Below are 25,600 nucleotides of genomic sequence, written 5' to 3' on the forward strand. Positions count from 1 at the left end.
ACCACACTATGCCAAGAGCAGAATAATCACAGTTAGGCACCAACCTCATGGACAAAAATTCAAGAATCAAAATTAATTTTAAAAGGGTACACCTCAAAGACATGCAGCGAGAGCTGAACTGCATGCATGTTACATCTGTTGTATGACTTTTTAAAGTTTTTCCAATAAAAACTTAAAATGGTAATGCTATTTACAGACACCACCACTGTCATTATAAACTTTGAGAAAGTGGAAAGCTTTCAAAATGGAGAAGAATAAACAGCAATAGCATTCACATGCCTCCTAAAAGCAGCACTCCCTCTAGTCATTACACTTTTACTAGCATATTTGTCCAAACTTCCTTCACAAATGAAATCCGCACTGCACACAGGGCAACCCACTTAATTCAGACCTCACAGATTTTACTCTCATAAGCCTGTGAGGAAACTGATGGTCCTGCAAGTTACTGTTATTTGTATATTTATTTCTTCCCCAACATGGTTTATGCTGCAGCTGAGGCTTCTGAACTTCATCAAGGTCAGGTCTGATAATCACAACAAGGGGAGAAGACACGGTCGCTTTGCACAACAGCTTACAAATGAATTAAGAGCACAGCACAGCAAGTACACGGTTGCTGGGATACGACAAGAGATGGGAGAAAACAAAGGTTAATGTCAGGTAGCTATTCACCACAGAGGAAAAAAACTTTAAATAAGAAACAAGCAGAGATTTTTTTACTGATGGCATAGTTACAGGGTTTTGATAGCAACCACAGGGTCACTTCAATGTGGCATTAATGTACACTGCTATCAAAGGGAGGGGGCCTGTTCTCCTGCCTCTTCTCGCCACTTCAAACATTCATACCTTTCAGCTCCCTCCTGACAGCCCAGTCCTACACTCTTCCCTCCATCCTACACACATGAAGGTTATTTGCATCTTGGTCAGACTCTTCTCAGATTCATTGTACAAGGCCATGTGAGATCTAGCACTGGCACACACTCTTAAGTGGGAAAGCAGTGTACAAGACAACACATTTTGCAGCAGTACAGCTTTGTGCTGGATTAGTATGAACATGACCACAACCTGAATTATCTCAACTCTAGGCACTGCCAAACCCTTCCAAAGTATCAGTGTATAGACTGACTGTTTTCTAAGCTTCTGAAAAAAGCCCTATTATGCAGTTGCTATGACATCGTTAAAGTTATTACTGGCCGAGACCTGGTGTTTGGATAAGCAATCAGTTCAAGAAAAGGAACGTGTACTTGAAGATGGCATAACAGAATAAAACCAAAAGCCTCCTGCACTTTATTATTTTTCAAAATAGTCCTGCCTGTGTTGGCTCTATGAATTGTGACAGCACACACAAGACCAGCAGCACTGTCCCTGCCTACAGTCAGAGGCTGCATGTGTAAGATCCTTATGTGTTCAGAGTCTGGATACAGCAGGGGATCCTGAATAAAGCAGAAATATAGCAGGTGATTTGTAAGGGAAGGGAACTGGAATTCTGGTCACTGCTTAACTGACAGGGTTTTGTTCCTTCTAGCATCCCTGATGGTACCGTGCAAAAGCCTCCAACAATGAAGAAGTCATTGAATAGATTGACTCTGAAAAGTTTGCAAGATCCCTAGGGATGCATGTTTTAGGGCCGAGACAGTGGGCAGTGTCCTAGAAGAGGCTGCAGGCACTCAGCAGTCCCCACTGACTTTCCTGACTCTCTCATCTCTGTCCCCTAAGCGACTACGTTCCTGAAGGGTGAAATGAGGGATCATGATACACCCTCCTCTGCTTATCTTCCCCCGGACAACCACACTTCGCTTGCTTTTTGTGTTGTTATAACATTCCTTTGTACTCCATGCAACACCAATATTATTTTTGTCATAAATCCTTTCCGTTTATATTCTGGCAAATGTTATGAACACAAAACACTTCTAGGTGCCACTTAATATGACGTTAAAAGCAACAGTGCCTGGAATTTTCCACTGATAACAACTGGGTCTTTCCTAAGTATAGAAGCACTTGTTTTATTAAGTGTTCATTTTATCTTCCCACTGCATTGAAATTCAAATGTTCTTTACTATAAAAAAAATTTCAAACATCTGGAGATGAAAGAGAGCTTCCATAAGAACAACTGTTTTGTTTTGTTTTAAGGCTTTTAGTTGAAGTTTCACTGCTAAATTCATTATTTCTTTCTGTCCTGGAAAGCAAAGTTACTATAGTTATCCAAAAAGACCATTGTTACATGTGCTGCATAAATTCAGGACGTGTTATTCACCACACAAAACTGTACAAGTAAGACAGAAGTAACTTAGAAAAAAGAAATAGTTGGTAAAAATAAATCATGAATAGAAGGACATGTAAAATATCTCAGACATCCTCAACCAAGTTCTGATTGTTTATAAAAATCTTTCATTTAAATGTACATTGCTAATACATACAAACACCAGTTTACTGAATGCCTATTCATGGCTAATGCAGATGCAAAAAGTGACCTAGAAAGCAATCAAAAAAGCATCTATTTTTTGTCAGCCTGCACAAACTTCGCAAGGATGAGCAGAGCTGGCCATCAATCTTGCAAAGAAACTAACAGGAGTCCTCCTGTTATAAGAAGGTAACAAAAAGAGAGTGCAACCTGGGTGAATATTAGAGGAAAAAAACAACAACTCATACTTATGCAGTAATTGGAGAAGAAAACTTAGACAAACCTTATAAGCACAGAGCATGAAATTCTCTTTATGAAACATGCAAACATATTGAAAGAGAGGGAAGCCATTATGAATTTCATGTGAAGCAGGAGCATACCTTTGGGGAAAAGTGATGCTCTGCAATTTCTTTATTAAGGGTCTTGATTTTTCAAATGGAAGTTTTCGAGATTCTGTGAAGCATGTTGGCCCCTAAACCAGAGAACTGAGCCTCTCCTTTCCTGCATTTCATTTGCTTCGGCTTTTCATGACTTTACAAGAAACAAGAGCCATGCATGTAATACTCAGCACAATTAACTGAAGCTTAAAAGAAACAAAAAAAGTCCCACAAAAATAAAGCAGAAACATTCAGAATATTTATATTAGAACAAATCCAAGTATTCCCACAAACTCAGGAAAGTACATTTTATTTAAAAACAATAAGCCAGAGCTGGTCTCTACGAGCACTTGCAGAAAGAATAGAGTGAAATCACCGCAACACTTCAAGTTTTGTAGATGCAACTTCTGCGCATGTTATAGCTGATGGGGAAGGAATGATTAGATAATACACTCTTTTCCATTTCCTTTTAGGCTGATAAACCAAAAGTGTTAGCAGTAACAAAGACATCCCCTCACAAGCACCCCTTTGTTCTTCTCCAGTTCTTATTACCATGAACATAGATTAAAAAAAACAAGGATACTCTGTAAACAGTGGCCAAGTGGTGGCTTTAGTAAAGCCACTTAGTGGGGATTGGAAGGCCAAACCAAGCTCTCTACTTAACAGTCTTGTAAGCAGAATCAGTAAGATCTGTGGCCACCAGAGCACTGCACAACATGAGTGCAGTATTCATTTACATTTAATGGTGACTACCTTGAAAAACTTCCATGGATGAGAAAATTAGAGGCATACTCATGTTTTCTGTCTCAACTGCAGGAATTCTTCCCAGAAGGAACTAGCTGTTTCAGCCAGCAAAGCAAGCAGAACAGCACATGTGAAGATTAAATTGCTTGAAGCAGGGATTCTACCACCATCCCTGCACAGCATCACATATACACTATATCATCACATAGACATTTCAGTCACTTGCCCCAAAATTTTGAAAAATTAAAAAAAAAAAAAAAGGATTTTTTCCCTTTCCCTTTTATTTTTTTTTAACTCACAAGGAGACACCGTGTACTTGCATGATTCTGAATTTCAGACGCATTTACAGAGGCTCAGCACCTCTGGCAAATCAGATCCTGGAATCTCAAAAGTCAGACATTTGAAAATCCTAGCCTGAAACTTCTGCATCACTGATAAATAGAAGAAATGTTGTTAATTTAACACTGGACTGTGTGTGGAAACAGCAACCACACAACCATGGAAGGTAGTCACATAATTTGTGTGTGGAGTAAGTGAAGGATATTTGAACTGTTTGGCTTCAATCCAGATTGAACCTCTTCCACTTGAGTTTATGAGGGGTACTTGAAACACACTTGTCTCTAGCAAAAGCAGCAGTATGATGTAAGGGTGCATCCAAACATCCGTGTCAGTGTGTGAAGGTGTTTTCCTTCCTTACAAGATAAACTCAGGGGAGCCCTAGCACCTTCTTTATATAGGCAGAAAGGGTAGAAGTCCACACTGAAAAAATTAATATCATTTTCACCACCAGCAATTAGTACTTGTCCTTGTAGGTCTCCAAGTTTCTTAAAAAGAAACTAGAATTATTATTCTCATTCTACAGAGAGGAAACTGAGACAAGAACAAAGACAATCTGTCTCTTCAAAGCGCACCAAACCAGCAGATTCTGTAGTGTGAAAACCATTTTGTAAGCAAAATACTGTTTTTACAGACACAAATGAGACTATCTCTGCCTAAAGAAAAAAAAATGTGTTGATTGAGGGAGGCTCATTTAGAAGGTGGGAAAATTCATGCTTCAGAACAAACAACCTTTGTTTTAATTTTCTAATTCACAGAGATGTCAATACTAATGTTACACCAAGTACTCACTCATATAACCAATTGATAGAGAAGAGTCTATTTCAAAACCATAGAACCAATTCATTTTCAATAAAGGCCACAAAAAGAGGAAAGCAAATAGTTTTTTCTATAAGAACAGAGTCATAAAACCAGGAAAAAAGCTCTCCACCAGGAAAAAAGCTCTCCACATCACCTCAGTGATTAGGAAGCTATGGGCAAAACAATCTGTGAGACTACACTTGACAAAGCTTCCATGCTCCAGTGACTGACAACAGAACTTCCATGAGAAAGCAGCAGCCTGAAACAGAATACATAGCCAGAACATATCTGCAACACCAGGAAATCATTTCTTGCTATTCAGAGCTGGTCTGAACCAAGCAGTAGAGCCGTGTTTTTATTTGGCACATTCTGCAACAGAATAAAGAAAAATATGAAATTTTGTACCTCAAATTCTCAGGTAATGAAATTCAGGATCCTAGTTTTCTGGGGTGTTTTTTTGCTGAATATTTTTTTCCTGCAAAAGTAATTCTGAATCAGCACTCGACTTCCAAAAAAGGAAAAGACATTCTGCTACTTAAATAAACTTCAGTAATTTCTGATGAAGTGAAAAAAAACCCCTCAGTGTTTTAACTATGAATTGCATGAGACAAAGATACGAAGCAACAGACAGCTGACACTCACCACGGGAATTAGTCTTATTTATAGTCACTCGATAGAAGAGGAGAAAACCCCAAACTTCAGAGCAATGGACACAAGAAGTGAAGTGAAGAAAACACATACCATTCTGTAACACCAAGCAAGAGAAAGAAAGGTGTTTCTGGCTCCCACTTCTCTAAGCAGGGCCATACGAAAATTTGCCTGAAAACTCTTTAACAGCCTGATTTATGCCATCTCCATGTTGATCTGATTGAAGATCCCCATGAGGCAAGATGTTGAGCCCACCAATCTACCTGCTGGCCCTCCACACAACCTGAGGGTGATCACTGCAATAATCTACACAAGACAATCTTTCAGCTCCTAAATGATACCAAAACATTCATTGTTTGGGCAATATTTATGCATTTCTGTCAGGACAACTTTCAGCTGAAGATAAATAGCAGCAAAAGCTGAAGCCCAATCATTTCTCCTCAATTCTGCGGTTGTGCTTTCAAGTGGAGATAATCCAGCACCACCACTTGGCAACTGAAACACGGTCTTCCAGTTTTATCTCTCCTTCATGTGCCTTTGTCCCGCTGTTCATCTATCACTCACAACATGTCAAATAACACAACTAATCTCTGTGCTTCCCAGAACAGTTTATCTGAAAGACACTCAACACAGTTTCTTAGGTATAAGGATCTCGGCACACCACCTAAAGCACATTGTTCAACTTAACCACTTGAGGACACCAGTAAGCACTAAAATACAGTGTTCCCAGGGGTTTCATAGAAATAAAGAACCTTCACTGTAATGAAGATCATTGTGTTTCCTATCCTGTCTCATGTTGCTATTTTGAAGACACTTGACATCACTGATGATAACTGCTACTAGTAAATTATTTGACCTTCATTAACCTAGTAAAAAGATAAACTTCATTGCTGTGAAAGCCACCAGATATTTACACGAACACAGGTTTTTGTGTTGTCAATATTTCGCTGAAAAATAAATCACCTACAGGGTCAAGTCTGTGCTCATTGTATTGTCTCCACGTGAAATAAGTGCTTCCTAATGGGGCTTGGGAAGAGGAAGGACACAGATGATTTTTAGAGCAAGAACCAGGCAAAACTTCTTGTTTCCCTTCTCTTCTAACACTGGGTCAAAGCACCAAAGACAATAAACAGGCGTGACCCACTTCTGCACCCTGTGATCTACTTTAATGGTTTAAGGTTCGTGCCAGTAACAGCAACTGAAACGAAAACATTCAAGATGACCTTTCAAAAAATGTCTTTGGTCAGTAATAAATGAGATGACTAGTACTATGAGAGCACTCACCATTCCCAAAAAGAGAAATATTTCAGACCAGGTTTTCTATTAATTTATTTTGTACTTTTTTCTAATCACTTTGCAATGGTATGCTTTACAAGCTGCTGCCTCAAAAAGTAATTTCATCTTGTTTGTAAAGAAGAAAAAAATGTGAAGATCTAGCTAATTTAATGTCTGTCCAATGGTTAGGAAAAGTAAATACGTCTTGTCCCAGAGGAGAATAACGATGCAAAGTCTAGATTTCTCAGTAGAGCTGTTTCCTGTAACACTAACAAAGACCTAAAGTCTCACTATACAAAAGCAGGAACATCTGCAGCCTCAGAAAGGTAACTTCCTCCACATAAATCCAGAAGTTACTGAGATTATAGATGTGAGATTCACTGAAGTCAGATAATCATCAAAGGAGGCATCAGGTAAAATATATAACCTAATGGGTCATGAGTTTGTAATCAAATTCAAGTAAAAAACCTTAAATGCATTTAAAAAGTTATTATCTCTCAACTGATTAGGCTGTCACCTTATCTGGTGTGGTTCTGGGATGCTATTCACATCAGCACTGAAAATACTGATTTTTCTGTACTTTTGAAGGAAGGAAAAAAATCACATTTCCCTTTAGGCTGTATTAGACTCGCTGCACAAATGTAACTGAAGGATACATTAGATGGGTCCTTTCCCTTAGAGAAGGGCATGGTAAGAAGGGTCCTGTAAGCCACATCTGCTAACACCTGGACGGCTACAAGCGATTCCCCATCGCAGCATCAGGCCAGAAAACTGGTTACAAAAAGGAAAGATCTCATTTCAGAGTTCAGCTTCAATACCAAACTCTGCTACTCTGTCCCACATACACACAAATTAATGCACATTTGTGGGAACATTCACTTCTCCCTTCCTTGTGTGTTTTCATTACTGTTAAACCAAACATGCCAACACAAGAACTTCTGCCGTGTGAGATCACAGAGGCACTTTTGCAGTGTGAGAGAAAACTGCAGCAGCATCATGAAACAACTCACTAACTGGAGTACTCAGACTTAATGCTGAATTTCTTTATCTGTATCTTATAAATAATTGGATTTGGGTCGCAGTCCATTTCTATACAGAGTCATGATTATCAGCGGACCAGATAGTGACACCTCAAACTCTTTATAGATTATACAGGTGATCAGTGTCTACAGCTGGAATTTTGAAAACTAGCAAAAGAAAGGCAAAAATAATCCAGGAAATTGTTACCAATGTGAATAGAAGTCTTACAATTATTATTTAAATAAAAGAGCAGTTGTGCTCAAGTACAACACGTCTCTTTTTAGACATCATCCCAAACATCAACCAGATCTCTAAATAATTTCTGAGAAGAAACATGTTCTAGTGCTAGATTCCTAAGCCCCTGGAGAACGCCCAGATCATCTCCATTTAAGGTCAAGCAGGTAACAGCTGCACATTTTTGTTCCCCAGAACAAAATGCAGCAGACCAAAACCTTCAACACAGATTTCTTTCTTTAAAGCTTTTCCTTTCTGATATTCACAGGTGTCTGGACCTGTTCACCCAGGAGTGAATGAAAACAGTACAGTGATGTGCTCATGTATCATGTCTGTACTTGTTAGACTTGACAGGTCCCATAAGCAGTACTTTGGCATCTGCCTCAGAGCCCCAGCAAAAATCTCCATGAGCTACATGAGGGAATGATAACTAACCTGAACTAGAAAAATGTTCTCAAGAGAGTGTTCCTAAACAAGCCTTTCAGAGAAACATCAATACAAGATTTACAACACTTGTGTGTTCTGAACTTGTACATCTTATTGTTATTTGGCAAATACATTTTTCCATCTTAAAATTATTATCAGAGTTGACATTTAGAGAAGATGTGTATTATATGTTTCTGATGAAATCCTAGTATTTTTTCAATACATTTAAGTATCACTCTTTAAAATGGAGACCAAGCTATTACTATGTCAGCAGCTCACAAACAAAACCAAATTCTCTTAAGGTACCTCGTTTCTAAAAAGCTCCAATTCATTAACAAAAAGAGCCAAGACTTTGGGGTAGAGTAACTAAATAACTTGACAATTTTACACTGATTTGGTAAAATGGAGGAATGGCATTGCAGCTGTTGCAGTGCTGGGTGTTTGACTTCATAACAAAATATAGAGGGTGAATTTCAATAGTACAAGTTTCAGAAAAAAGCAAACAATCCAATGCTAGCACTTTTCTTGGATGACAGCATACAATAAAAACATGAAACTTCCCTCATAAAAAAGCCAAATACAGTCTGCTTGACTGTGAGAGATTTATAATGTTAATAATGCCATTATAAGTAAATTATGAAACACTTTGCACCAGTAAGGAACCATCACTCCTCCCTGTGAAGATATTCAATTAACTTTCAACTGAAATATGTGACCCCAGACTTCCTGGGTTTGATACTTAAGGACAACTGAAAGCAGGCAGATTTATTAGACTAAAACCAAGTTGCGAACTTCAACTATGATATAACCTATTTGCAGAAGAGCTAAACCATATTTACAAAAATAAAACAGAGCTCAATTTGAAACAGAGTTGTACACCATCCCCAAAGTCTTTCTGTCTCTGGTTAGAATGATGTACTGCAGCAGGGCTTCCAGGGAACAAAAAACCCAAACTAAACAAAAAAACCCCACCCTGTCTGGGTTCCTGCTTAAAGTCAAGCACTCTTCTATGCCAAACAATTATTGTCAAAACTGAATCTCTAGGTGTTCAGAGTTAGGCTGAGCTTCTGTATTTCTGCCTGCAATTTCCAAATCAGGAAAAGGCACATGCTGTCAGTTGCATCCACACAAAATGCCTGATGCTGGATGCCCTCACTTGACAGCTTAATCCCTTCACATCCAGTAAATCCTTCACTTCCCCAACGCACAAAACCTATTCTGTACATGCACTATGTTGTCACTTCTCAGCACAGGAAAGTATACATAAGATAATCTGTAAAGCAGCATCAGGCTGCTACTCCTATCCAAACAAAGAGAAAAGGTTCTCAAAAAATTCGCTGAAATAGTTTCCAGTGACAGAAAGTGGGAGAGGAAGAAAAAATGTGGAAGTGTGTTTTAAAGGAAAGATAAATACTTCAAAATACATAATAATGATAAATTTCAGAGATGACCCTACATATGCCAGATTTGGAAAAAAAAAATCCTCTAAGTCACCCACTAAACGTTGGAAGAGACTTGAAATACAGAAAAGTTATTTCAGTTTAAGCACAGTGAGAAGAAAGACGATATTGGGAAGTATTCATCATACACTATAAACTGAATACCAGCTATGTAACAGAATTACCAAAACTACATATATTGAAAATGTAATTTAAAAAATACCTTGGACAAAAGAAACTCATTCCATGTCAAACACCCACAAGAAATGTATTGGCCCTCCCTATTCAGGATTTTTTATTAAGAAGAAACACTGCTGTAGCAAAAGTAACACATCCAAAGCAGCTCCCTGAGTAAGTTCCCATTTTAAAAGTTCCTGTTTAAAAAAGGCAGTGTCAGGGAGCAGCTCTCTTTGCTACCCCTCTGAAGCATGCAGCTCTCCAGATTCCCTCATCCTGTGATTGAGCAGGTGCCTCCCTGGCACACAGCTCCTTTCACAAAAGGAAAGGTGCTGCCCATGTTTAATACATTACTGCTGGGAACAAGTTTAGAGGAGCCACTGCCTGTGTCCGAAGGCAAATGGGACCAATCAACTTGTGAGCTGCTGAGTGACACCCTGAGTCCTGCCTCTGAAACTTTTGTTATTTTGTCCCCCCAGCCTACTTCAATTATTTCCACAACTCGGTCACAGACTCGGACAAGTTGCCAGAGATCTACAAGCACATCCCACAGCCCTGAGCAAGCTCCTCTGTGCTTCACTAGGTCACACCAGAGGTAAGGAACCTCTTTTCTGTGTAATCTTTTAATTCTTGCAGGAAGGCACGCTGTAGCTGTACTTTTCTACAAAAATTTCCTCTACTCAAATTAACAGAGGGTTTTAACTGTTTATCAAAAATATGGAAATATAGGCATTATAGTCAGATAGACTGCTGTGCAGGGAGTCTTTCAGCAACAGTAAAGGCAACATGATTTCCTATATGTTCATGGGACACTGACTGTCCTTGGGTAGATGATTTATACAGGTGGTATTGCACAAGAAGGTGAGAAGGTTTCATCATGTTTCTCACACCTTCATCTTTCCTTTTAAATTTAATACCTTTTGCTTGTTTTTTCTTTTGTCTGTTTGGTTTGGGTTTTTAATCTGAAATCTACAAAGGGAAAAAATCCCTTACAGTTTTGCAGATGCATTCTTTTTCCCAAAGCTGCCTGTTCACAGACCAGCAAGGGCAAAGAAGCTCTTTCACCACTAACTCTGTAAAATATTTTTCTGATCCAACACATTGAGAGAGTAAACCTTTTTTTTGCTGTATGATGAAAAATTACCCTTAATTAAAAAAATTAAATGATTTATAGCAGTACTAGAACTGAAATTATATCATGTTACTCTAAGTGCAGTTCAAGCTACAGAATCAATGTAGTGTTTTTGCTTTGACATCCATGAAAAGTTTATTTTCTCCTGTTGTTCATTGTAACCAACACACTTGTCCTAGATTACTTCTAATAACAGAGAAATAGTTTAGCTAGGATTTGTAACATCATGAACTGAATTTCAAATGCAGAAAATAACCCATTTATTTCTAAGGGAAGCACAGACATGTTGTACAATGAAATACAATCCCAGCTTTAAAATCATTGAAAAAAAGGTACACCTCAGAGAAACATGTCACATAGAGAACATTCAATATTTACATATACAAATATTTTAAAAAGAAATACAATTCATGAATATGTATGTCTCTAAGTTACTTACGCTCCTTACAATCATGTTCCCCTCTTCCATCAATTCACACATTATTACTTATGCCTACATATGATTCTGGTTAGAGAAGAGACAAAACTAATATAGACTTTTAATTTTGTGTGGTGTGTTTTCCCCGTTAGTGAAGAGATATGCCTAATTCCTTTTCCTATTGGTGACTGGTAGGCATCAGGCAAAGATACATCCAGGGTTTTTATTCAGCAGCCTTGTGTCAGTTTTGAATATTCAAGTGAGAGAAATGTCTGGATATGCTGGGACTCCATAGTAATCAATCTGTTACAGAGATCTCTAGAAGCTGTTTTAGTAGGCAGAAGCAGCACTTCAGACCTCCCAGTGCCCACAAAGAGCAAGAAGATTCCGAGAGAAATTTTCTTTCAAGGCTGAAGTTATACATAAAATATATTTTCAAGTGAAGAGAGAAGTTAAGTTTTATTCTACCCCCCAGAGAATCTTTCTTTTCTACTACAAATATTGCATACATAGACCTTTAAAAATACGGCTTTTATGCATACACACATAGATTGAACATACACACAGACACTTAACTGCTGTAGGCAGCTCTTCACTGGAAGCTGGAATGCATCCCATAGCTACAGCCGGTTAGCTGCCCCATCATCTCAATTTTATCCTGTTAGAGTTAGTAATTTAATGTAGATGAGTGAGTGGCTCAGCTGTTAAATTAAATTTAAAAAATTCACACTTTTAACACCCCATGTCACAGACATCCAAACCCTGAGAAACAACCCACAGTCATGACAGAGTCATGTGCTACAGGGCAGGTGATAAGTGTTACAAATCAATGTGAAATTAGGCATTTAATCTACAGCAGGCAATTTTTTTTTTTTTTTTTGCTACTCATTTGTCAAGATGATGATTAAATGAAATCAATAGTTTATGTGGTTTTGGAAATATTAAGTAACAATTGCAATTGTTACTTAAGAGAGATTCATATTTATGTACTACCACATTTTTATTTTTAAAAGCTACACTTATTTCTCATCCTCTGAGGAAGTTAGGAATAAAGTGCCTCCATTGACAAACTGGAAACTCCCTGAAATCAGTTTATCATTGGTAGTGGGAAGGTGATTTTCACTGCTTTTTTAGACCATAAGCAAACAAAAATGTATGGGATATATGTACAAAACTACAGCAGCAATTTTTTGTTTGCTTTAAGAATAATTAATTTACAAATAGAAAAGTACTCCAGCTGGAGAAATAAAAAATCCCACAGGGAAGTAAAGTTCTGTTCCCTAAAACTACAAGACATATATAAGAACTGAAGATTGCTTTTGCTTTCTTGAGATTGAAAAAAGGCTTAACAAGACGTTCCTGACATCAAGAAGCTTCTCAGAAGCTGAATTTATCTATTATATCCTTCTCAATCATATTATATAACTTTCAATCACAGACCAGAGGTAAAGAGAATGATAAAATGAGTTTGTTTTTTCTCTTACCAACATTTCTCAAACTACAAGCTGAATTGTTGCTTCTTTCCCCATCCCAAGGAAATGTTTTCTCCATATGATTGAAAAATTAGATTATATGCTACAAGTCAATGCCTAAATCTTCAATCAACGTAACTTTGTAGTACTTTTTCCATCACTATGTTTATGGTTAGTAAGACTCCTTTTTTCAATAGATAGAAGTGAATTACTGGGGGTTTGGGACATCTCATTGTAAAATCTATGTAACAGACTCATGCAACATAACTTTAACAGCCCCTCAGGGCTTCACTTGGTCATGTACAACTGCAAGAATTCAAGTAAGTCAAACCTCTTCTATTCCACTGATATCACTGCTGCATTTAGTGAACATATGACAGGAAACAGGCTGTGGCATTTCCAAGGGAGCCAAATTTATCCCGTGTTACTTCAAGGGAGTCAGTGCAGTTGCACCAGGAATGAGCGTGGCCCACAGTTTTCACTTTGGTCACATACCCCCTCTCATTGTGAAGGGCACCCAGGAACAAAGATAAAAATAGCCTAATACAAATCAGGGAAACAGTCACATGCCAGTGAAGTGGGAAGCAATAATTGTGATCAGTGACTCATTCTGAAGTACGGGGTATAGGGGATTCCCTACATAGTAACATACAGGGTCAGCCACCAGATCTCTTCCTGCAGATTCACTGTGAATCTCTGTGCCTAAGGCAAGCCTTGCACATCCATTAACAGCACTGATAAAACAAAACTGCACAGCAGTGCAGCCAACTGTTCCTCTTGTATGATGCTGTCTTGTCACACAAGTCACACTTTGTGACTTCTTAAAAATATCAAATATAATTTGTCCTTTTGTTGCACTTTTGTTTCAAGAAGCGGTGTGTGCATGCACAATTCTTCTTTATATTGGCCTAAAACACCGGGGACTGAACAGCAGATAGCAGCTACTGTTTGTGACAATGATCAGGCTTTGTTTTCTGTGGAATTATTTTCCATGCTGTCCATTTTGACCTTGATAGCCACCCGTATGCAGCTGTGCAAACTGAACCTGTTTCTCTTTCTGCACACTTTAGGTGGGTGACAGCACCATGGAGGATTAACAAGCAAGGTATGTGTTTATTGGTTGAACTCGAGCATTTGCAAAGACAAACTTGTTGAAATACAGACACAGATTTGGCTTCCTTTGCTTACAACAAAACTTATCCCACAGATAGGTGTAGGATAAACAACACAGATGGAAAAACAATGCATAGATGTATCAAACAACACACATGTTAAAAAACACATAGACATATCAAAACCTTCCAAAACCACGTAAACTATTAAATCAAGAAACTCAATCTACTTTATCCTCTCCTCATCCCTTCTCTGCAATGTTTTCTAGCTGTATGAGGTACAGAGATTTTAACTTAATGCTACCTTCCATTTTTTAAGATCTTTTTGTATCCCCTTCTGGTCACATATGTCCAAATATCTATTTTGGCCTTGCATCTGTGATGCCCAACCAGATAATATTGCTTTTTCTGGAAGGACTTCAGAGCCCCAGGGCCTTGCCCTTTGAGTCATGCAAATGAAATATATGCAACAACATGGCAGTGCAGCTGCCAGCACGAGTGCAGTTACACCTAATGCAGTGCACATGAAACAGAAGGTACATTTATTCTGCACGTACACAGGTACACATTGATGCTGTTCCTGTCCTTCTGTGGGCCCCAAGAAAAAAACAATCAGGAAGGATAAATGTTGCTGCAGCAGGTCACACACAGCCCAAAGACCAAGGGTTGCACACACCTGACACTGAAACACTGACATGAAATGCCTTGATGAAGCCACCCACAGGAAATGCTGTTCTCTGGGCAGTGTCTGCTGTAGAAGCTGCTTACACAAACTCCTCTCTATCCGTGTAAATCCATTTGTCGTTCATCTACTGAGACTTGTCTGCAAGAAGATAAACAGTCTAATGCACTCCAGCCTGTACTGGGTTGGCAGAATGAACGTGTATTTAGCCAAGAGACTTTACAATTCCTGTGCATGTCTTGCTTTTACTGCACTTTGGACAGAGCATGACTAACAAAGAGCTAAGCAGAATATACTTGGCAAGCGTTTTAACTGCTTAAATAGATGAAAACAGGTAGAGCAAAAAGCCAAACAAAGATGAAAAATTGTAGTCACTACAAGAGTATGTTCTGGTGTGCATGGGTTTTTTTGCAATAAAGTTAAAATCAACTACAGCTCAAAAAATCATAACAAAATCTGAAGTTCAGTTTGAGAAGGAGATGTCATCACATGGAATACTCTAAAGGTACTAAAATAACCATGTACAATCTGGTTGTTTTTGAAAGTCTCTCAAATACCAACACTGCCACTGAAAACACATGCATTCTGTTCATACAGTACCATTTAACTCTACAGCCCAACGTGGAGGGATTAAAAAATGAAGAACATGAAAAGCACTTTTGTTTCCTCTTAAGATTTTTCCATTTTAGCCACCTATAAAGACAAATTCATGGGCAAAAAGGCATCTCTGTTTCAGTCAGGATCATCATGTAATTTGGGCAGCAGACATCTAAGCAATTGTTTTCCTTTATGTGGCATATATCATTTCACTTATTTCCAAGGAAAACATAATGAAGTGGTAATAAGGAGAGGCCTTCTCTGAAATATAGGAACACAAAAAATTCATAAAATGTTTAGGGGTAAGTGCAGCTTTAGAAACAAAGTTTGACCGATGCATATATCATTATTTTAAAAACCAAGTGTTCACATTGTGACAGCACCTGCATTCAGAATCCAACTCGCCATGAGCTAAACAAGCATATATCAAAGCCAGCTTCTTGACATGGAAGGTTTGAGCAGGAGGGTGTTAACATTACAACTGCCTATTTGGATACACTTAAAATGTAACACTCAGACAAAATTGTGTAAATGCTTCATTTTGTTCCTCTTAGCAGTCTGCTGCCTGTGCACCCACATTGTAATACATTGTTCTACATGCATAAAACAAAAAGATTTAGTCCTTACTCTGTCTCGTCTATTGAGACCTATGCTACTAAAATTCCCTACAGCAGTGATGCATTAGGTTTTCATTGCTCATCATAAAGAGCTTTTTCTTGGAATGGAAATACTTCAGCAAAATTTCTTTTCCTCCCTTCCAGAAAAAGGTACTGGTAAATCAGATTACCTGCCCTGTCAGTACCAGCCAGCAGGACTATACAGATCTCCTGGCTGAAAGGTCTGTGACCCTACTCTTGTTATCAAGCCTTCACATGTGCTTGAACAAATAAAACAGAGGGGGGTGTGTGGAAAGGCAATCAGCCACAGCCCTTTCAGAGACTGTGTAAGATAGAGAGCTTAAGATCTAAGCAATAATCTGGGCAAAACCCAGATATCCACAGTACAGTTACTCAACACTGCTAAGAAGCAGGTGCTCAGTAGCCTTCAGGAGGAGAAGCATAACACAGCACAAATCTAAACTTAAACCCCCTGAATTTTAAAATCTTGTTTTAACCTGAAAACACTGTATAAGCAATCTATTTCAGACTTTTTAGAACTTTAAAACAATTTCCATTTGCACTCATAAAAACACTTCTGCACTTCTAATTTTCTGCTTTCCTGCTTTCCAGCTCCCCAAAGGCTGTCTAAAGCAAAGAGAAGATATTAGGCACTTTGCACTGTTCCTGAACACTGCTCTTCTTTCCTGCACTCCTAAAACCTCTGATTTGTGCCCTCTGCTTTCTTGTTGCCATGGAGAAGGTCCAACACATCACCCGCTCTGCTCTGAGGAGAGCCTCAACTATTGAGGTCAACCCACAAGCACGCCAAAGGCTCCAAGAGCTCTTTGTGAATTTCTGCCTGATTTTAATTTGCCTCTTGCTGATCTGTATCATTGTGATGCTCCTCTGAAGTTCCAGCACTTCTCTGCCCTGTCCTCTAGGAAAGTCACCCCAGGGGGAAGAGAGACCTACACATGCAACTCCCAGTGCAAGGATCCTCATGTGACAGGGGCTAGCACTTGGACTAGAGGGTGTGCCAACCAGTGCTGTGATCTTACTGCCCACTACATGCATTAAAAACCATTTCCTGTGCAGAACAGTGTTTAGAGCCTGTAGTTACAAAGTTGTGCATGACTCAATTTGCCAGTCTCACTCAAGAGATGTCTTTACTACATGGGGTAAAGTATCGGTAAATCAGATTATCTGGTCCCATCAGGAATAGCTAGCAGCTGGTAAAGTCGATGTTTTAGTCAGATAAACAGCACCATCACTTTTGGGGGCTTAAGTGTTTATGGGTTTCTCTGAAAATCTTTAAGAAGGGTTCCAAATTTGGACCATGCCTGCCCAAAGAAGAGCTTAGAGGTACACAGTCCTCAACACATCCTGGGAAAATTTCTGCTCTGCTTAGCTCAAGGTGCTGCATCTCTGCATTTTCAACTGAAGGCATTCAAATTGCTTTGGCATTTTTCAAAAGAATATGAGAATGAACAAAAAATCTCTTCTAAATCAGAAAGGAAAAACTATTTCATATGTTTTTCTCCCTATTTAAGGGATCTTATATATGTGACATCTGGAAGGACTTTCTATTATGTTTTGCAGAAAAAAATTGACACTACCATAACTGACAAAAAAAAAATAAATGTTTTCCGTAGTCATTTGACTGACAAGACAACTGGCACAACCTGGATTCTCAGAGTTCTTAATATTTGCCTTTAGACAACTTAATTAAGGCCTGTTCTAATTTATGTAATAATTTCTTTAGTTTAAAACTACAAAAACTTGGAACTTGCCAATGTCACATGCAGTGGCTTACACTTGATGTGGCAAAGAGAAAAGTCTAGGTCACCATTACTGTTGTGACTGAAGTGCATCCATATAAATATAAGTAACCTCTCCATCCTCAGCTGCAAATTCCTGCTAGAGAACATGCAAGTACTTTCCTAAAGCAAATGACAGATGAAAAAGTTCATCGTAAACAACGATGCACAGGAGGGGAAAGCACTGCAGAAATATCTTTTCAACATGTAAACCATAGGCTATACACATAAAAGATGACACTTCTACTCCAGAAATTGCGAGTAATGAGACTGAGTGAGACTTCCAACCCTACTAACCCTATTACAGGTTGCTGGTATTAAGCAAAATTCCTAGAAATTTGATACAATTCTCAAATTCAAAGAAAGCTCAATAATCAACAGACAGAGGTCAGACTGACATCCATTTTAAAAGAGATATTCTTCTATTCCATTCTATGTAAACATTCTTACTGATGAACAGAGATAATCAAAACAAGTTTATCTTGTATTCTGCCTTTAAGACTTAATACTTCATGAGTAGAAGCTGACAATGAACAGCTGAGCAGGAAGGGAAGAAATCTTTGAAAAGACTGTATTCAATGAAATGCAAGCAAAACCAGTGGAGAATTTCCTATCTGGTCAGTAGGTATGTTGAGACCAGACTCTGAAATAAGGTTACTCACTAGAGGAAATTAAGATAGCTACTTGTATAAGGATTAGGGCAAGCACTGGTGAGACTGGTAACACACCCCCACACTTGCAAGTTACTATACGAGCATTACTGATTTGAACTGTCAGTGTAAATCTCAATTTCCATTTCATTCTGACCACTCTCACAAATGCATGAGATTTTAGCAAGCGTATTTCCACTTTGAATCCTTCTTACTTTTCTTCTCTTTTCAAATCTGTATTTTTGTGATGGATAGAGTTTCTAGCATTAGTTTGCTTTGGATGCATTTCAAGAGACTTCAGCTGGAAAGAGACAGCAGTTTTACAGTACTGAAAATCAGCTGAAGAAAAAAGTTTTAAGAGTAAAGCATCAGCACATTCTGATGACATGTTTGGGTTATAGGTTTCACAAGCCAATAATATAAAGGAGTCAAAGTAAAGCCTTGCTAAAAAACGTAGCCTAATAAAAACAAACCCTCCAACCTTCCTCTTATATACCTGAAAACCCATAACTTATTTTAAAACAATAATCAAACAAGAACAAAACCAAATTATCAATAAACTGGAAGCTCTACTACTATTTTACAGCAATGCTGATATATTGCATATACTGCATGGTTCATTAGTGTCCTAGGCTTCTGTTGATCGGAAAATCTGTTACTATCCTCTATATCACCAATTGTCAACTGAACCCAGAAATTTTAAAAAACCCCTTTTGTATATAATACAGTCTTCTTTGTAGACTCATATAAGCTTTAAAAATAATATCTACAGTATTTTTATTTAATAAAAGGGCTGCTTGAAAAATATTAATGCATAAAATATATCCAATCTTGTTTAGAAAGAAGCATCTCTTCTATTATTTATTCATTAAAGTTATGTGAAAAGAAGATAATCCTCATACAGGCTAATTCTCTAAATCTCTATTTATTCTGTTTTGGTTTTCAAGAGTAATATTGACTGTTTTGCAATGTCCAGGTCATGTACCTGATTCCCACTCAGTAGCTAGTGCTTGTAACTGTTCCTAATGAATTTTCTGCAAGTGTAATCAAAAAGTTCACCACTTTTATGAGCCATAATAAAAACTGCAAACATGTACAGCACGTAGCTTGAATTAAGTTTTCAGTTCTCTGCTCCACTCCACCCAAGCCTAATCTTTTTCCTAAACTCATCTTACACATTAATAGTGAATAAAGACAGCTAAACAGGCAATAACCTGGTATTACTCTTCCTCCAAAAAAACGACCAACTTCCACGACAATTTTATACTGGGAAGGAGTTGAATTAGGAACCAAAGTATGCTGGTTTAAAAGATGTGTTTCCTCAGTCAGTTCTTCAGCAAAAAATGATATAATAATTGATTCAATAATGGAATAATTGATACTATTCTCTACGTGAAAACATTACCCATTTAAAACTTGAAACTTTGCTCTGACCATGACTAGTCCGTAAGGTGTTTTAGAAGGCAGCAGTTACTTGCAGTTCTCTAATAACTGTTCTACATCCACTCACCAACAACTTCCCTTCCTGAATCACTTAGTGGACCACCAGAATTGAACCACTCAGTGGGCAGACAAGAGTAAAACAGCCTTAAACAAAATTATTCACACAACTGCACAAAGAACATTTGTCAAAGAATGTATGCACAAAATGTTTGTCATCCCCCTGCACAAAGAATTTTAATGTAAGTTTTGCTACAGCTACGCCAATGGCCAATGGTACAACCAGGCCAGTGGTATCCTGGCATGCATTAGGAAGAGCATTCCCAGCAGGTCAAGAGAGATGATCCTGCCCCTCTACTCCACCCCAGTGAGGCTGTAGTGCTGTGTCCAGTTCTGGGCTCCTCAGTACAAGCAAGACGTGGAGCTCCTGTAGCAGGTCCAGCAAAAGATGACAAAGACCATTTAGGCACTGGAGTATTTCTGCTAAGAGTAAAGTCTGAGGGAGCTGGGCCTGTTCAGCCTTAAGAACTGACTGAGGGAAGGAACATAATCCATGATACTGGCTATCAGTATCTGAAGGAGGGTGCCAAGAGGATGGAGCCACTCTGCTGGGTGGGGCCAAGCAACAGGACAAGAGACAATGGGCAGGAACTGGAGGTTCCACCTGAACACAAGTCAGAACTTCTTTACTGTGCAGGTGACTGTGCACTGGAACAGGCTGCCCAGAGAGGCTGTGGAGTCTCTCCCATGGGAGATGTTCAGCCACCATCTGGACGCAATCCTGTGCCACATGCTCTAGGATGACCCTGCTTGAGCAGGAAGATGGCAGTCCCTCCAACCTTATCCATTCTAGGATATAAAATAAAATATCATAAAAAATATACACACTTTCAATGTGAGGTGAAACATACTTTATCTATATCCTCTATGACAAAATTAGAGCAATTGAACACGTTCATTTAGAGAGCGTTCCCATTTATATTTGGAAGCATATCAATACACTATAGATTACAGACCAGATACCTGTATTTGTATGGCGATTAATGAATAGCGCCTAGCAGAATACAATTGGAATTTTTTTTGTGAAATCCTGCAAGATCCAGAGATGTCTTATTTAACAACAAATGTAATCCTTTTAGCTTTGACCTCCATGATAAAAAGTGGGGGGGGGGGGGGGGGGAAGAAAAAGAAAAAAACCAAACAAAAGCCCAGAACATATTTATAAGGATTCCTTTAAAAACGGATGCTCATCTCAATAAGAACCCTGGTAATTTAAATAGATTAACACAGGCCCTATATTTACTGTAGTAATATCTGACTGATTGCTTTATAAGCTTTTTTTTTTTTAAGGTAAAATTATGTCAGAAGTTACACCTTTGTATAAAATGTAAAACTATAGAACACTGCCATCTTGTGATCTTCCCTAAAAACGTAGCTGATTATTAAAAGGAAGTTTTGGCAACAGTTGGCAGTGTTAGGGCTGAGTAGGTTTATATGTTCCTTTAATTTATGTATATACATTTCTATAAATAAAATCCAATTGTTAAGTTATTAATACTATCTTAAAATAAGTAATTGCATATGTGCTATTCAAGCACCAAGGACATATCCTCTGCCAGCTCAATGCAGATTCTTTGTAAGGCATTTGCAGGACTGCAATGGACCTTACACAGCACGTTGCTGGCTAAACATAACTGCACTGCACGATGCCAAACCCTACAAGGGTAGGAAATACTTCTATTAACAGCCAGACATTTTGCTCAGATAAGAAGCAGAGGGCTGAGGGGCGTTTCACCTATAGATGTATTTTAGAAGTAAATTTTCAACAGTCTGTTGCTGCAAGAGACCAAGTCTTGAGAACATTCATTCTTTTGAAAATTCAATGGGCCTGGAAAGTACCATACACATTAAAAAAGTCAATGAAATGCCAAACTGCATAAGAAAATTCAAGTCCCTCCTCCAATTATTAGTTCTTCAGAAGTTCTTCAGTACTGGAATGAATTAACCTTAATTTTATTTCATTTTATTTTTAAGGTATTTGAGAAAAAAGGCTTGTAGGAGCATCCAGAATACTTTTCCATAAAAAAAAAAAAACAAACAACTAGCTATTGTAAGCATTTTTCCTAACTGGCAGAAACTAAAAACCAGGAAAAGAGCTGTGGACACAATGGAATTCATGTGAACCTACATGAAGGAGCTGTACTGAAGGAGCAACCCTAAGCTACACATTTTAAACTATCTGCTGCAGGCACAAGAGGGCACACTGATGCACATTATGGATCTTGCCAACAACAGAGGTCTCAACCTGCTACTCAACTTTCTGCTCATTGTCTTGGTTCTGGTGCTTGCATTTATCCTTGTGAAGCTGATGTGAACGTCTGTGAGGCTCAGCTTCCTTCTCAGATTTCACCCTGTGGATTTTGCAATGATAATCAAGACATTTTAGACTACCAGAATATAAGGATGCAAAGACTGCAGAGGCTGAAATATCCAACAGTTAGAGAATGTGTTCACAACCCAAATTTTTCAGACAGCAATCCTAACAGCTGTGCACAAGTACCCACCTGCACTGAGTGAAGAAAGCACCTACAGCCTCACTGAGTACCTGAAGAAACCCAAGAATGCATCAGCAGCTACTGTAGTTTCTCATTGCTACAGCTGATTTAAAGATCTACAAATTATTTGCAGCATTCAAGGAACACACTTTCTGCAGAGATCAAAATTTTAAAATGGGGTTTCTACAGAATATATACTTCATAGGAAATGACAACAGGAAGGCAAACCAAAATGCCAGCTTTGAGTTGACAGCACACATCAAATTACCTGCAGAGAGAAAAGCACAGATGCTGTAAAGGGAAACAAAGATATCCTTGAAAACCAGCTTGCAGCAGCAGAGACGGGGATGAGTGAAGGTCAAATATGAAAACATAATTATTATTTAGACCTTTTTTGACCACCTGTGGTTCACCGCAACACCTTAAAAGCCAGAAGCCTTCTGTTATCCATCATATCAAAAGAAGCAGCTGTCAAAACAACTGAAACACAAAGGCCCATTACTCAGGGTTATCATAACTCTGCCCAGGAAACCCTTAGTACCAGCACATGCACCAGCAGTAGGTGCAGCTGCACAAACCCAAGATGTGTTACAGCCTCAGTAAGAGGATTTACCACTTATGCACAGGTCAAGTGAGCAGTGTGGGAGCCCTCCAGCGGTATTTGACAGACCACTTGTTACTTGCCAGTGCAATCGTCAGTCCATAGCCTGTCCTCACCTCTGGGCAGCAAAAACTTCTTACAGGACCTTCTTTTGTGGCTCTTTACAGGGTGATGTACTTTTCCCACAGGGTCCTGGGAAGGGGAGTGACCAACAAGAGCACACTTCTGTTGGAATGATTCTCCAGAAGGTATTGCTAAAAATATAAGAAGTGCTGGGAAAGGAGGGGACCAGAAGAGATCTTCCTATATTACACTGGAGCCAAACAACTTCCTCTTAGCATCTCACTTTCCCAAGTGAAACACAGGAAGAGTGTGCACCAACAAATATATATTGAACAGTAAATTTATTGCCATAGATATGCATATTAATGCAAAAGAGGCAGATGTTGTTTCAGGGATGGGGGAAGCCCCAGCTCCAGCTTCCTACTGCCAACAGCACATCCCTGATACTGCTGAGTATATTATAGATTAGAAGATATCTATTCATGTTGACACCCAGAACTTCCATATGATCACTATTGTTACTCAGTTATCTGCAGGAGACTCATCTGAACTGAATCTATGAATAGCCTTTTCACAGGAAAAGGCAGTATGTCCAGCAAACTCGAAAGCTTAAGGAAGTCCTGCCATTAATAAGTATTCACATTCCACTCTATGCTACCTGCTCGAAAGCTTAGAGAACATTAGTGTGCTGGTTTTGTCTGGAATAAAGGTAATTTTCTTCATGGTATAGTAGCTAGCATGGGACTACGATTTGGTACAAGTCCAAAGGGTAGTTCCCTACCAGTTACTATGAAGGAAATTACCTCTGTCCCAGTCAAACCAGCACAAAGGTCCAGAGCAGCACAGGTAGCTAAAACAAAAGCTTTTTTTTCACCTGCTCTGAAATATGTGCAAAAAACATTTGAAATGGCTTCTGCAAACGACATAGCATGGTTTTTTGAAGTTGGTAGTAATAGTAGTATGAATTCCAGTTTGTTTGCATTTAAAGCAGAAAACTTTGCACAGCTACGTCACAACAAGCCCTTCATCATTTATTATTTTGATAATCTTGAAATATTCTGCTTAAAAAAAACCTCTGTCAATTTATATACCAGAGATCTATGTGGTAATGGTTACACAGTTGTGTATTACTTAGGAGAATTCCTGCTGATGCTTGTTATGGATAGCTCAAAGCACACCAAAACCACCAAAACAAACAGGAAACCCACTCTAGCCCAAAGCAGAGTAAGAACAGTTTTCCCAACAAAATGCTTATTCACTGACATATTGCTTGGGACTATTCAAAGCCTTTTGTCTCTATGACCTTCTGTATATTCAGAAGTTTCCCTGTCTTAGGGAAACCACTGGTGACACCAGTTGGTCCTGACGAAACAACAAAATCACATATTCCTTTTTAATGAATTGAGGAAGATGAGTCCACTGCCACAAACTAGCATGTATTTCCAGGTCAAAAATTACATACCAAGGGAAGTCTGTGAGAAACTTCATTAGAGCATGGAGAAACAGATACAACCCCAGTAGACTGCTCCAGTAATCAATGTGACAGAATCCTCAACAAATGTAGAAATACGCTGCTGAAACTGAAACGCGCATTTCCCCAAGATGACATATAGAGCTGGCAAAGTCATCAGCTAAACAGTGCCAAGGCTCTTTTTGCAATCAAGCACAGTCCAAGTTTGGTTCCCAATCATCTTCTAGCACTTACTCCAGACTGAATCTACAAGCACCTTGTAATGATTGGAATCCCATTTGCTGGGCTACCAACTTCACAACAAAAGGAACAGCACATAAAAGCTCAGTTATGGCTTACAGTAGAGGAATTCACTCTGCTAGCTAAAAGTGATAATCCCTCATGTTAAAAAGTTTTATACTCCTGAAAAGTATGGTTTCATCAAAATGTGATGTAGGAAAAAAGTTGATATTAATAATTTTAATTTGCTGATCTGACAGGATTATAAAAAAAACCCCTAGCTTTGAGACGACATTTAAGAATAAAGTTTATGTGGCAACAATGTTATCTGATGAATGTTATGGCTTTTCTTGCAATTAAAGTTTTACAGCTTTGTTTACCAATGTTTAGATATACACGCAGCTTACTTTCTTCCTTTTCTGCTTTGCAACAAAAATAGTTCTAGTAACTCTAAACTTGTCATTGCATTAAAACTTAATTTCCACCAACTTTTATATACATGGTATGATCAATCCAGTGTTTTCCTCATTAAAAAAATCCACAAAACTTGGTACACTAAAGGGAAAAGATGCACTTAAGCAATTTCCACCTATTATCTCTGCAATATTCTGACACAGTTTAGCACACCATGAAATCATACACTGGAATAAAGAGTTTCATACTGTGATATTTCCAACACTGCACAAAGCTAATATGTAGATATGCAATCTTCTGAAGCTTTCCTTATTATATGATCTCCAACAATTTTAAGGGCATGCTTTCATTTTAAATCTAATTTTTGGACTAGAACACAGCATGCACCTATATGGGTTCAGATAACAGGATATATAATAGGCTCAGACTTTAAGAAATGCTGTTGCTATAAAAGAGTCTTTTAATTTAGATTTTACGGTCTCC

The 25,600-nt window shown here is 38.4% G+C and overlaps 2 protein-coding genes across 7 annotated transcripts in view; one reads left to right on the forward strand and one right to left on the reverse strand.

Moving 5' to 3' along the window:
- CEP85L (centrosomal protein 85 like) overlaps window positions 1–25,600 on the reverse strand; it is a 136,305-nt gene that overhangs the window by 33,191 nt on the left and 77,514 nt on the right. The gene's annotated exons all lie outside the window — the stretch shown is intronic.
- On the forward strand, window positions 8,984–25,192 carry PLN (phospholamban). Of its 3 annotated transcripts, XM_063389878.1 has the most exons (4): window positions 8,984–10,204; window positions 10,355–10,470; window positions 13,968–14,002; window positions 16,518–16,631. In XM_063389878.1, exons 1-4 carry the CDS (start codon window positions 10,127–10,129, stop codon window positions 16,553–16,555), a joined length of 267 nt encoding a protein of 88 aa, XP_063245948.1. In that variant the 5' UTR covers window positions 8,984–10,126; the 3' UTR covers window positions 16,556–16,631. The 3 variants fall into 3 exon arrangements, 2 of the variants coding, with proteins under 2 accessions (XP_063245948.1, XP_063245949.1); XR_010079260.1 differs by lacking the exons at window positions 8,984–10,204; window positions 16,518–16,631 and adding an exon at window positions 21,829–25,192 and having other exon boundaries at window positions 10,216–10,470; XM_063389879.1 differs by lacking the exon at window positions 8,984–10,204 and having other exon boundaries at window positions 10,216–10,470; window positions 16,518–20,040.

The sequence above is a fragment of the Prinia subflava genome, chromosome 2, assembly GCF_021018805.1.
Source record: "Prinia subflava isolate CZ2003 ecotype Zambia chromosome 2, Cam_Psub_1.2, whole genome shotgun sequence".
Classification (NCBI taxonomy): Eukaryota; Metazoa; Chordata; class Aves; order Passeriformes; family Cisticolidae; genus Prinia; species Prinia subflava.